The sequence below is a fragment of the Miniopterus natalensis genome, chromosome 2, assembly GCF_054644295.1.
Source record: "Miniopterus natalensis isolate mMinNat1 chromosome 2, mMinNat1.hap1, whole genome shotgun sequence".
Classification (NCBI taxonomy): Eukaryota; Metazoa; Chordata; class Mammalia; order Chiroptera; family Miniopteridae; genus Miniopterus; species Miniopterus natalensis.
The window spans coordinates 28,796,930-28,810,067 of NC_142082.1; the positions used below are offsets into that span (position 1 = coordinate 28,796,930).

A 13,138-nucleotide genomic window follows, 5' to 3' on the forward strand; every position below is an offset into this window, starting at 1 on the left:
CTTTGCTCCTGTCTGAGGTTGTAGAGAGTGCACCATCTAGTGGAAATTATCAATAAAGCAACATTTTGCCACTGCTCAAAATGGTACAGGTCTAGAGACTTTTTCCCCTCTTGTTTTAGCAATCTGTATAGGAAGGTTCTATGCAAAGTGTTATAATTATTGCTTCCATGCAGTTAGGGTATAGGAGCGGATGTCTGTACCTGTTCCATTTATATTCTAGAGTTGAACAAGACTGCTTTCTGCTTGTTCTAGATAATGTCCCAGTTTTACAGACAGAATAGTTTTTTCCGGTGCCATAGCGCCGAAGTAAATCTCCATAAATTTTCATGTCATACTTTGAAAACTTTTAGTTCCAAAAACAGACTTAAAGTTACAAAATATCCAGCTCTATTTATAAAGCATTAATTACAGCAATCTTTTCTTCTCTCTGTAGTTCTAATCACATAAGAACATGTAGGATAAATATTGAGTTATCTTCAGTTCACAGTTAGTGACATGTTTGTTTCATGTAAGTAATGAGTTGCTTTTAATAAAGAAAAGGTGCATTTGGAGAAACCAGGCTTTCAGTTCTTGTAGTGTTTAAGACTCAACACACATTAACAAAATTTCACGACAGGCTGCACTGTGGCATGAGTACTGAATAAGCAAAGGGATTTCAGGTGTAATGTCGGGGCTGGTTGGTCCTATTTAACATATATGTCAACACCTTTTTAAAGAAAATCAGAGAGGTAGACGTGATAATGATAGCACTCTTAATAATAGTGTTTATATATACACATGTGTATGTATTTAGGCGTATGTGTACATATAGTGATACACTTTACCTGTGTGTATCAATTTTAAGAAGATGCAGAAGAATCATCAACTTGTGAAAGATTTGAAAGTTAGCAAGTTCACATTTATACTACTGATTGTAAACAAGCCAATTTCCAAAATTATGGTACTTCATATACATAATTACTAAATAAAAGATCAGAGCTCAACTCAAATTCCTCAACTGAACCTTAGTAGCACCAAACTAAGAAAATACACTGATATTGTACCCTCTGTGAGAAGACCCACATAACATAAATCATAAAAATAGTGTGATATATAGTGTATTATAATTTTCAAAGGAGCCTGCTTTATCATTAAAGAATATTTTGCCTGTGGAATTCTCATTGCACAAATGTTCCAACTGATACTTTATGAATCTGGAGTGGTGGTGTATATTTTTATTGAGGAATGCTGTTTTGTGCCCATTAGACATTTATAATACATTTTAATAAAATAACCTCTTTGTTCAAGGGAACTGAATTATTCATTATTTTGCTGAGTTCTTTCCTGTTGGAGCTTCTCACAAAGCAACTCCTAACTGTTTGACTTTCTAAATAGCCTAAGTGATTCCAAACTCTTCTGCAAAGAGAAATGGATGTTAGAACTGGAGCTCAATAAAGAAATGCTTGTTTTCTCCCACACATCCACGCACTTCAAAAAAACCAGTCTACACCACAGGTCAAGAAGTTAAATTGTTTCTCTGAATGGCAGATTAGATTACCACTTTTTTTCTTCAGTGCTGTATGTCCATATTGCCCAGCGCACACCCGTGCACGCGCACACACATAAACACACCAGATGCACCCTCTGAACCAGCGATCTGCTATAAGCTTTGCATTTTTGCTTGTAAGAAAGATTAGGAACACAGTAATCCAAGACTTTTCTTCCTCACGGCTGACCCCTGAATAGCTAGCCCCTGGTTCCCAATCTGATGCTTTTCCTCCCAGGGACATGTCCTATCAGAAACAGTGTAGAAATAAAAAAAGTTGATTCCAGGCAATGGGTCTTTTCAATACTGCTGATGTAGAATATATTCATTTCAGTACAGGCCTCTGTGTGGTCTGCATCTGATTTCCTCTTTTATGAAATGAGGGAATTGGATAAAGGCATTTCTAGGAGCCCTAGAAGCTTAGAATCTTTTTTTTTTTAAGTCACTAACCTCTGGGATATTTTGCTTCAATATTAGCATTTTCTTTACCTTCTGAATTTGTTGTTTGGGGAGAGATACACCCCAAAAGAGTATTTCACTTTAAATAAAACACAATTTCAACAAGGCCTTAACTCCTGGACTACTTTTCCTCTCTTCAAAATGACAAACTATGTATGCTACTGGATGCAACATTTTCAAAGAAACTGAATGAGTAATTGGTAACGTCACTGTACATTAGGACACAACCAATTCATTCTCTTGCCCTGGCTTTAGGTCCCGTCACTATTCTACTCACAGCAACAGCCAGACAGAGTTGTCCTGTAGCTTTGCCATCCAGTTCTGGGAGTTCAGTCCCATTTAAACCCCACAGCCCTGAACAATCCCTCTCATTCCAGCTTGCACTTGGCATCTCTGCTTTACTGTGGAGTCAACTTCTTCACCTCTGAACCCTCCTGACGGGTCCTTGGGTCCTGCTCCCCCCTCCCCACGCATTCTTTAAGTTTTCTCGCCAAACTTCTCATAAAATTATGAAAACTCACACTATTCTTCTCAAACCCCCCTAAATGTCCTATACATTATAAATCAGGTGTTAAAAGATATGGGAAATCAACTGTTATCTCTTCAGAGCCTAGTTCTTCCGTGCCCGGCACCACTTTTCTACTGAGTTTGGATCAGCACATCCAGCTGCCTCTTTCTCCCCTCTCCCCCCACTTCTGGTTGGGGTTCACTCTCCTGATTGTCTCGGCCTCATCTGAATTCAAATCTAGACCAATCCTTCTGGGGAGACACATCGAGTCATGTAGCAGCAGAAATGCCCCCATTCCTCAGCCCCCTCTCTATGACCCCCTCACCCCCACGGCCAACCTATGGCCGATGCACCCTCATTTTAACAAATGCTTCCTGCCTCCAGTGCAGAAACCGGCCTCCGAGTTTCTGTTGTTCTTAGGCCATTATATAACCTCATCTGTTATTAATGAATAATAATTGCCCCCCAAATAGTTCCCATTATTTCAAAAGACTACCAAAGATTAGGAATGCATAACAAATGTTATACCCAAAATACTTAAAAGGAATATGAAAGTTATAAATGCACACTCTTTTACTTTTAGCTGAAAACTAGAACAGTAGAATCATAAGTGAACGCACACACCCAAAGCTTCACCTAAACATGCAATAAATGATTATACCCTGTTATACCGATGGAGCTAACCTAACAGTATCCAATTAAACTTCTAGTCACATTTATTCTCTGAAAAAAATAAAAAGAAAATTTGAGATTGCTCAAATGCAATCAAAATTTGAAGGCAAAACTACTACACAGAAAAACACATAGTTACTTACCGGTGTGCACATAAATTATTCAGGTGAAGTCCATATTTTTCCTCAGCAGAGAGCCCATCCATCAACACGTAGAAGATCAGAAAATTGCTCTGGCCAAGAGGCTGTGAAACGAGTCTGGATTTCTCTAGCATATATGTATAAACTCTGGCTGGTTAAGAAAACAAAAGTGATTCTGTCAAATGGCATTATTAGTTTCATTTCCATAAATTTACGAATATTAAATAATTGCAAAGATAAGAATACAGCTTCTTTTCAACCACAGACCTTTTCTAAACAATATTAATAGGCTTTATTTTTTAGACCAATTTTTAAGGGCCAGAAAAATCAAGCAGAAAATAATGAGAGTTCCATTATACCCTGTCTTGTCCCTCTCCAACATACTCTTTCCCCTATTATTAACATCTTGTGTTAGTGTGGAACACTCATTAACATGGATACACTGACACGTTATTAGTAACTCAAGTTCATAATTTACATTCTGTTCACTCTGTGTGTTACACATTCTATGGGTTTTGATAAATCCATAATGTCATGCACCAACTATCACAGTATCATACAGAATGCATTCACTGCCCTAAAAATCGCCGGTGGTCTACCTACTCATCCCTTCTCTGACCTAATTGCTGGCAACCACTGATATTTTTACTGCTTCCATAGTTACACCTTTTCCAAAATGTCACATAGTTGGAATCATATACAATAAACATTTTTTTTTAGATTGACTTCTTTCAATTGCCAGTATTCGGTGTTATTAGGGTTTTAGATTTTAGCCATTCTAACAAGCGTGCAGTGGTATTTTACTGTTGTTTTGACTAGCACTTCTTAGACAACATATCATGTGGAGCCTCTCTTCATATGCTTATTTCTCATTTATGTTCCTTCTTTGGTGAGGCGTCTGTTGAGATATTTTGTCCATATTTTAAATTGGGTTGCTTGTTTTCTTACTGTTGAGTATTAAGAGCTCTTTGTACACTTTAGATAAGTCTCTTTTTTTTTTAATCAGATATGTCTTTTGCAAATATTTTCCAAGCCTGTGGCTTATTGTTTTATTCTCTTAACAGTGTCTTTCACAGAAAAGAAATTTTCAATTTTAATGAAGTCCAGCTTATCAATGATTTCTTTCATGGATTGTATCTAAAAAGTCACTGTCAAACCCAAGGTTGCCTAGCATTTCTCCAACATTGTCTCTTAAAGTTTTATAGTTTTGTTTTTACATTTAGATTTATGATATATTTGAGTTATTTCTGCGACATGTTGGTGTCTGCATTCATTTTTCTTTGCACGTGAATATCCTGTTGTTCCAGCATTATTTGTTTAAAAGACTATCCTTTCTCCTTTGAACTGCCTTTGCCCTTTGGATAAAGGTAAGTTACCTATGTTTACGTGGGTCTATTTCTGTGCTCTCCTTCTTTTTCATTGATTAGTTTGCCTCTTCTTTCAAAAATACCACACTGTCTTGATTACAGTAGCTGCATAGTAAGTCTTTAAGTTGGGCAATGAATCTGCTAATAATTATTCTAGAGTCCAGTCTCTAAAAGCAAAACTGTGGGGTCTCTCAACTTGGGTTTTACACAGCAAATCTACTTGAACAAATGGAACCACTGCTACAATGCTGTGCCTGTTAGAAACACCATCAGTGGTCAGTTTAGCCAGACAGAATGATTATCCGTGTTTAAAATATCTCACAATTAATAAACATTATTAAGAAAAATAGTATTAAGCACCCTTTAGAAAAGTGCTTAAAGAAAGGCACTCTCAGAGTACCCCTTTAATTAATGAGTTTAAAATTAGGATGTGGTGGTGTAGTTTCTTTTCCATTTCTCCATGTGTATTTAGTCAGGTGACTGGTAATTTCAAGTTGAGGTCTCAATTATTAAATTTTCTTTCCTTTGTTGCATTCCTAAGTATATTATTTGCTGAAAATGTTCCATTTAATATTAAAAATATTAACCATGAAGTAACTAACTGATCAAGAGAATTATTTTTAAAAATCTATGCACATAGGTAAATAAGCTGCCCTAGCAGTTCCCTTCTGTTACTGTCTAGTCATCAACTAAAGAAACATCAAGTGAGAATAGGGGGCTGAGTGGTGGCCTTCTGATCATTACGCTTCTATATTCAGAGACAGGGTTGACCCTTACACCCACCTGTCCCAGCCAACATACAAGCCTAATTTAAAGCCCCATTCAGACCTAATCAAACTCCACATCAAACAGTGACTTCAATACCTCTCAACTAAATTCAAAAACAGTGTAATTAGTAATCATCCTAGTTAGCACATCTCCAGCAGTGAATAAAATTGCTGTGGATTAGCAGGATTCTAATCAGTAGGATTTTAAAAAATATGTATTTTGAAAGAGCTTTTAGATGGAAGAAAACATTAAACAACCAAAAATTCAAATTTCCATTTCAGATTTTTATGTCAGGAATATTCTTGACTATATATTTGTGAGCCTGTATCCTTTCAGTAACCTACATAAGAATACAAGTCTTTCAAAAAATTTTGGTACTGTAAAATATATACGTTTGCAGATTTTATATAACATAATATGTAGTAAAATTATTTTATAGAGCTCTGATTTTTGTTCAGTATGAAATAAAGTAGAGTGTATAAACTTCCCTCTCTTTCAAGAAAGACAAATGCTTGCCTTCACTGCCCTTTTGACTTCCAGAAATTTCCAGCACCAACCCTCACCCTGCTCTACTCATCTAATTATTAATCATGACCTGTTCCCAGAAAGTCCCATCAGGACTTCAATTAGCAATCACCAAAGGCATACTATCGATTAATTAATATAGCCAAATAGTCTATTTCACACTTAGGCATTTCTGTTGGCTTCATTATTGATGATCATTAATGCTAGTGGTGGTATGAATGAAAGGTGCTTCAACTAGGAGTGATAAGTATGGGAACTAGCCCTGCATCTGACATTGCCAATCTCCACGTCCCGCTTTACTTTCTCTTTCCCCGAGGATCAAAAGATACAAAGGTCCCAGGTTCCCTGTGTACTCCAAACGGGAGAAACCCCATTTAGAGTCCCTACTGTATTCCAGGCACTGTGCTGGGTGCTTTTCAAACACTGCTAATTTAAGTTCTGTTGCAAACCTTTTCTACATTTAAACCCAAGAGACTTATCTCTAAAGTCCAGGCTGTTTGCAATAAAATATGCTGTTTTTCAAAGGAGGTAAAATCAATTAAAGCTCTCTGAAACTTTTAAAACGAAGTCCAATTGAGAGTATAATACTAAGGATAACGGATGACAATAATAAAAATAAAGACTGCTTACTGGCTTGTTTTTAAAATCAAGATTTGAAAAAAGACAAGGCAAAAGCCTTAATATATTTTTCATCTGATTTCTGTTAACTCTAAGGTTTAAGTTTCTCAAGTAGATAGCATTACCTTGGCATATTTATTGGGAAACATTTCCAAATGTTAGTAAATTTCATTTTCCATTTAAATACTTGTAGGTGTCTACAGAGCACAGAAAAGATAAGAAGCCAACTATTCTTCACGTTTTGCGTGTGGATTCTGGGTTTCCTTCCCTCTGTGGACCCTTTGGCACACTCTGCTCTGCCCACTCCAATGTGATAAAGTGCTCAAAGAAAGTGGGAAATAGTTCTATTCTTAGCAGGCACAGACTCTAATTATGAAAAAAACTTGGCTCTGAATTAAAAACTAATCCAGAGTTAATTATTGATAACTTTATCTGTTTCACACTCTCGGTAATGTGTCTTTCGTTGGCATGAATGAGTTCGTGATGGTTTTTCGCAATTTCCTCCCTGAACTGAATAATGACTGCGTTGCTTCATTGCCCCTTACAAAGCCATTCCATAGATCCATTAACCCAGCGGATCCCTACTGCGTGCCCGCTCTAAGCCCGGGCAGACGAGCTGGGCCTTCAAGGGACTCACAGGCCTATAGCCCTCGGACAGCACCCACTACATCACATTCTCTACCGACTCCGCTGGCTCAGTAACTGCTGGGGACAGTAACTGCCGTCAAGTCACTCGGCTGGACAGCAGAGCATCGATCAGCAGTTAGCAGAGCCTGTGGTATTTGGACTTAGAGACTGAGGGGCAGTGGGCAGCGTCTTCAGGATAACTTAGCCCAGATGTCCCAGCTCGGGTCAGGCTATTTTGAGCACAGCTGTCAGCTTTTCCATCTTAGAAGGCACCGGCGTCCGGGTGGGAACGCACTGACAATCATGAGGAAGGAAAGTTCTTGTGATTAAGTGAAAGTATTCCTCCTCTGGAGCATTTACCAACTTTTTAGAGTATACTTAATACATCCGTGTACTCACAACCTTTTCCAAGGCAGTGGATCATTGAAGACACCTGTCATGTTTCCCTGAGTCTTTTCCTTTTCAGTATAAATGTGTTCAGTTTCTTCCAAGCTCACTCCAGACAAACAGCCCTTCCATTTTTACTCTCCTGATAAACATTCCCTGGATGCATTCTTTATTTTTTCCTCTTAAATCTGGGAAACAACTGAACTCCCAGTCTGACCCTTTACGTTCTAAGCACTCTCCTCTGTTAATGTAGCCTCAGTTAGCACTGGCTTTGTTTATTTGCTTGTTTATTTCTTAGCAGTTGTTTCATTCTTAAAATTTATATATGAAAACCACCACAAAATTATTTTGCCAGAATTTTTTTAAAGAGCACAGGAAGAAACTACCCAACAAAGAGAGGCGCAGGGAAGGGAATTAAGGGTCCTACTTCGGAGAACACAGGGAGTAGAAAGCCAGCATGGGAAGTGGAGGAAGGTGGGGTGCCGCCGACACGGAAGCCTGGGGGCTGTATTCCTAAGGGGGGAATGAGCTCAAGTGTGCACCACGCTCATCGCTCCGTAACGATTCTGAGGGCATCTGAGAATCCTGCAGAGCCCCGGGTTCATCGTGATGAATATTTATCATCGCTGTGTCAGTGTGCCGCCTGCAGCAGCTGCGTGAGAGGCATCTGTGGGTCTGATTATGCTGAAGCTGCCTGCACTGCACGCTCAGGGAGACCGCTGATTAACAGGAGGCTCCATGCCGAAGTGCTCGCTGCAGCGTTTTCTGGTTTTTTTATATGTGCACACAATTATTTTCTAAATTAACATTCCTGGAGAAGAAGACACATTAAATTCTATCCAGAAAAAATAGTAAACGAAGTTAGTAATGGATAAGAACCTCAGAGCTAGGTATTGTCTCTTGACCTTAGTAAAGGGAGCATCAAATGGAAAGGGGGGAAGAAACTCATGCAAGTGATGCCCAGACCAGGGATTTCTCAGGCCTGTGGCTGGGCCTGAGAGGCTACATTCTAACAAGCTCCATCTTATGCCCATAGTGCTAATCTTTGGGTCACACCCTGGAGTGACAAAGGGTAGAAACACAGAGCTTCTGGATCTTCCTGCCCTCTTCACGTCTTTGGCTCCAACCACTGGTCACTGAAAGCTCAGGGGAAAATTACGGCCACAAAGTATTCATGCTGTGCCTTTTGCTTGGAGGGACAGTCCCACTGGGCTATCATAAAACCAACACGTAAAGACATTTGTGCCTCAAGACATTTCTCCTCTAAGGCCTTCCTAAAATAGATCTTCAAAGAGCGCTCTTAGCCATGGATTCAAAACAAACAAACACACTTTCCTATTGAACAATTTAAGCCTCTAATCTCAACATCTAAAATTATCATTTTTTCCCCCCATTATTCATTTTTAAACCAAATTTCACTTAGTAAACATTTGATTTTGACATACACTTACTGCAAAATACAGATTTTTGTTTCTAAACTATGGTCAAAACTAACTTTTATTTCCTGAAGGGAAAATAGAGCAATTTGAAAACACCAAATAAAATTGATATCTTTCAAAACTCATTAAAATTAGCAAATGTTTGAGTGCTAACAGCTATTAGGAAAGTTTTGTAAAATAGCTGATTCCTCTAAATAGACTAGGCATTCCACCTGCAATCATACTTATATTATTCATTTGCATGGATAATCTGTTTTAACTAGAAAGATGTAAAATTCTAAGTGAATTCTAAATGAGCTGAATTTGAAACAGGAAGTTTTCATAAAGTATACAGCAAATATTTGAACCAAATAAGAAACAGTTCTCTTTGGGTTTCGTTGAGTAATTATTTTTATGTTTCAATTTGTTTTAATTTAATCATTTAAAAAAGTATAGATTCCATTTTGGTTAAAGTAGATTTTAGTGTGTGTTGTGTGAAGAAATTACCTACACAAGTTATAATTTATTTTAGTTGAGTGTTTGAGTTCATTTCTATTTTCAGCAAATATGATTTATTTCAGCTCCTTTTGGTTTGGTTCCATATTATATAGTTTATACAATAATCATCTTAAAAAGTTCACCTTGCATTTCAAAGTACTTTTTAAATTCAAAGTAATTTTAGAACTCATAACCTGACGTCTCAGGTATGTCCAGGCTCATGCGCAAGGCGCACCCAGAGGCACACCCACCCAGAGGCCGCAGAAGAGTCACTGTTACAGCCATGCTTGGTGTCCCTCTGCCCTCTTCTGGCAGCAAGTGAGATCTCCCTTTGAAAATTTTAAACTTACCTCCGGTTAACTGTTTTTTCCTCTCGCAGAATTGCAGTTCAAAATACTTTATGAAGCAGCTGGACAGGTCATTAAGAGTTGTCTTAGCATGTCCAAAGGCTTCTAAAATGCACATGACCTATAGTAAAAGAGAACGATTTCTTGAACTACTCAGTTCTTTGGATTTTTTTAAACTATAAAATTAGAGAAAGATAGCAAAGATGAGGGAATTATTCCATTACCTAAGAGGTTCTCTATTGCTCAGATAACAACATGTTGGGTTTTTGAGGTCACTCTCCTCAGCTGCAAACTGGAGTAGTGCCTCTTATCCATGGTTTTACTTTCCAAGGTTTCAGTTACCCGTGGTCGTGGTCAACCATGGCTCAAAAATATTAAATGGGAAATTCCAGAAATAAACAATTCATAAGTTTTAAATTGTACACCATTCTGAGTAACATGAAATCTCCTGTTTACTCCCTCTATTCCATCCAGAAAGTGAATCACCCCTTTGTGCAGCGTATCCACACTGTATGTGCCACATGCCTGTTAATCACACAGTAGCTGTCTCGGTTATCCAATCGACTATGGAGGCATCCATGTGCTTGTGCAAGTAGCCCTCATTTTACTTAATAATGCCACATTCACATAACTTTTATTATAATATATTGTTATAATTCTTTTATTTTGTTGTTGTTAACGTTTCACTGTGCTTAATTTATAAATGAAACTTTAATGCAGGTATGTATGTACAGAAAATGAGCACATAGATAAAATGTGTGAATGGAAAATCATATGTCTGTATGGTGGTGTGGCTTTGGAGGGAAGAAATTAAAGTTAATATAAGCAATAGAATATCTATTAAAAATAATAAATTCACTTAAACACTGGATTATAACCTTCTTTTAACTCTTACTTTACACATTCTTTTCAACACTGAGCCCCTGCATTACCCTCCCCTTACCCCGTTACTGCTTCAGGCCAACCATTCTTTCCCACAGAAACAAGAATAAGAATTCTAGATGAAGCTGAGTACCCAGCCTTTCTTATTCCCATGTGTTCTCTTTCAGAAGTGAGGAGTTTGAGACTTTAAAGGGCTGTTAATAAAGCTCCTCAGATCAACCTGGCATTGGAAATTCTTTTTTGACGTGTTTCTTTAAATACCGAATATAGAACAAACACCATTTTTTCTCATAATTTATGGTACCTGTGATAATGATTATGACCAAGAAATTCTCCAAACAGCATGAAAATCTGGAAGGTTGAAGTTGTTTTTCTATCTTTCAAAATACTGTAAAAATAATATTAAATTCGGTTCCTACATCAGCCACAAGAGGGAGCAAAATAATACCTTATTGAACCACTGAGTCCTGGCTCCTCATAATTATTTCAGGTGACAATATTTTTGAGAATTTTAAACTAAATTTAAAAAAAACACAAAACTTTGCTCCTATTTTTTAATTGCCTGGATACTGCTAGACTAAGGCACTCAATTCGCCTGGAAGTAGTTTATATTTTGAAAGATTAAGAAACAACATTTTGATGTTAATCAATTATTAAGTTCTGATAATAGTGAAATATACTAAAACATCTGTTTAGGCAGTTTGATCTTTGGGAGAGAAACATATACTAAATATTTTCAAAAACTCAATGCTTTAAGTCTCTTTATACTAATCTAATTTTAAAGATCAGTGAATTATAGTAGGTATGGCAGAAATGTTTTCTGAAAAATAATTATAAACAATATTTATGAAGGTACTGTTTTTGCTTATTTTGCAATAATTTGACATTAAATAAATATATAGTGAAATTAATAATGCAATTACATTTTAAACATTTATATTATCACATTAAAGAACTGTTTAAAAGCTCATTAAAAGGATTAGAATATATTTTTAAAAATATTTGGGCTTCTAGTTTTTAGGGTTGTATCTGATAATAAACTGAATTTTTATTATTATGGAAAAATTACATAAAAGATAATCAATGGCGTGCCCAAATAGAAAGTGTACGGTAACTGTTCAATGTGTGTGCTTTGGAGTGAGAAGTAGCTGCCCTTACATTCCAGTTCTGCTAATGACAAATCATATCACATTGAGCAAATTTCTTAAATTCCCTGAACCTCACTTTACCGCATTCTAACACAGGAATAACTCCTTCAGTGGCTATAACTGTCAGGTGCATAAAGTCCTCAGATTGGTGCCTGGCACATACTAAGCATTCAACAAATAATGATGATTAATTTTATGTTTGCTAATAATAATATAAATTTATATATATAACCTTATATATAAATTTTTATGGTATTTATGTATGTAAAGTTATATATGTATATACGTAAAGTTATACATATACACACATATGTATGTGTGGATATATGTGTATGTGTATACATATATTTCTTTTAATCCTCACAATTATTGTGTCTATTTTACAGAACATAAAATTGAGAAATTAAATAAGTTTTCCAAAGTTCAGAGCTTTAACTTGTAGAGCTGGGATTTCAACCCAGACAATCTCTCTGTGGGATCAATGTGTTTAATCGCTGCATCATAGGGCTATCATTGCTAGAATAAAAATGAATCGTACATACAAGGCATAAAACTAAAACCATTTAACAAAATATAAACACTCATATGGCATTCTCTCATTATGCACTTGTGGTTCATAATTCAAGATTAAAACACCAAACTCAAACTAACCAGCAGTTTTTATCTTTAATTAGCCACTTGGCCAAAAGGTGGCACTAGACAAATGCGGTAAGAGAAATACTGAAAAAAATGCAACAACAACAAAAAGGTATTCCACTATTCAACTTGATTTTGAAATAAAATAATGAGATTATTGTACAGTAATAAAACTTTCCATTTAAAAATGTAAGCAAAGGGAAGTAAGTCTGTATTTCCTCAGTGCTTAGTGACTCATTTTATTGCCATGATTTTTTCCTATTCACATTAATGGTATTTTTTTCCTATAAAATTTTAATAATTATGCCACTAAAAGTTATGCACTATTATCATGGCAGTAGTTAACCTATTGTATTTTCTAAAAGTAAAAATCTGTGCCCCCTCAATACAAATGGCTCAATCGATCTGACCTTATCGCTGGGCTCTGTGAAACAAAGTAATGACTTTGCCCAAGAAATGTTTAAGTAATTTGAATGAAAATGAATGTTTCTTAAAGCTGAAACTCAGTTGTGCCAGAATTACTGAAAAGTCTCAGGCAGTCCCCGCCCACCCACCCCCCAAAGAAAACATGACTCTTACGTTCCAATAAACCATGGAAAATCCCCTGCTTCCA

At 36.6% G+C, this 13,138-nt stretch overlaps 1 protein-coding gene across 1 annotated transcript in view; it reads right to left on the reverse strand.

The window, feature by feature from the left end:
• Positions 1 to 13,138, reverse strand: part of MYO16 (myosin XVI) — a 385,194-nt gene that overhangs the window by 243,888 nt on the left and 128,168 nt on the right. The window contains exons 15-16 of the mRNA XM_087814233.1: positions 9,863 to 9,980; positions 3,308 to 3,455 (exon numbers count right to left, since the gene is read on the reverse strand). Coding sequence (XP_087670359.1) covers positions 3,308 to 3,455; positions 9,863 to 9,980 — 266 coding nt within the window. The remainder of the gene's footprint in view (positions 1 to 3,307; positions 3,456 to 9,862; positions 9,981 to 13,138) is intronic.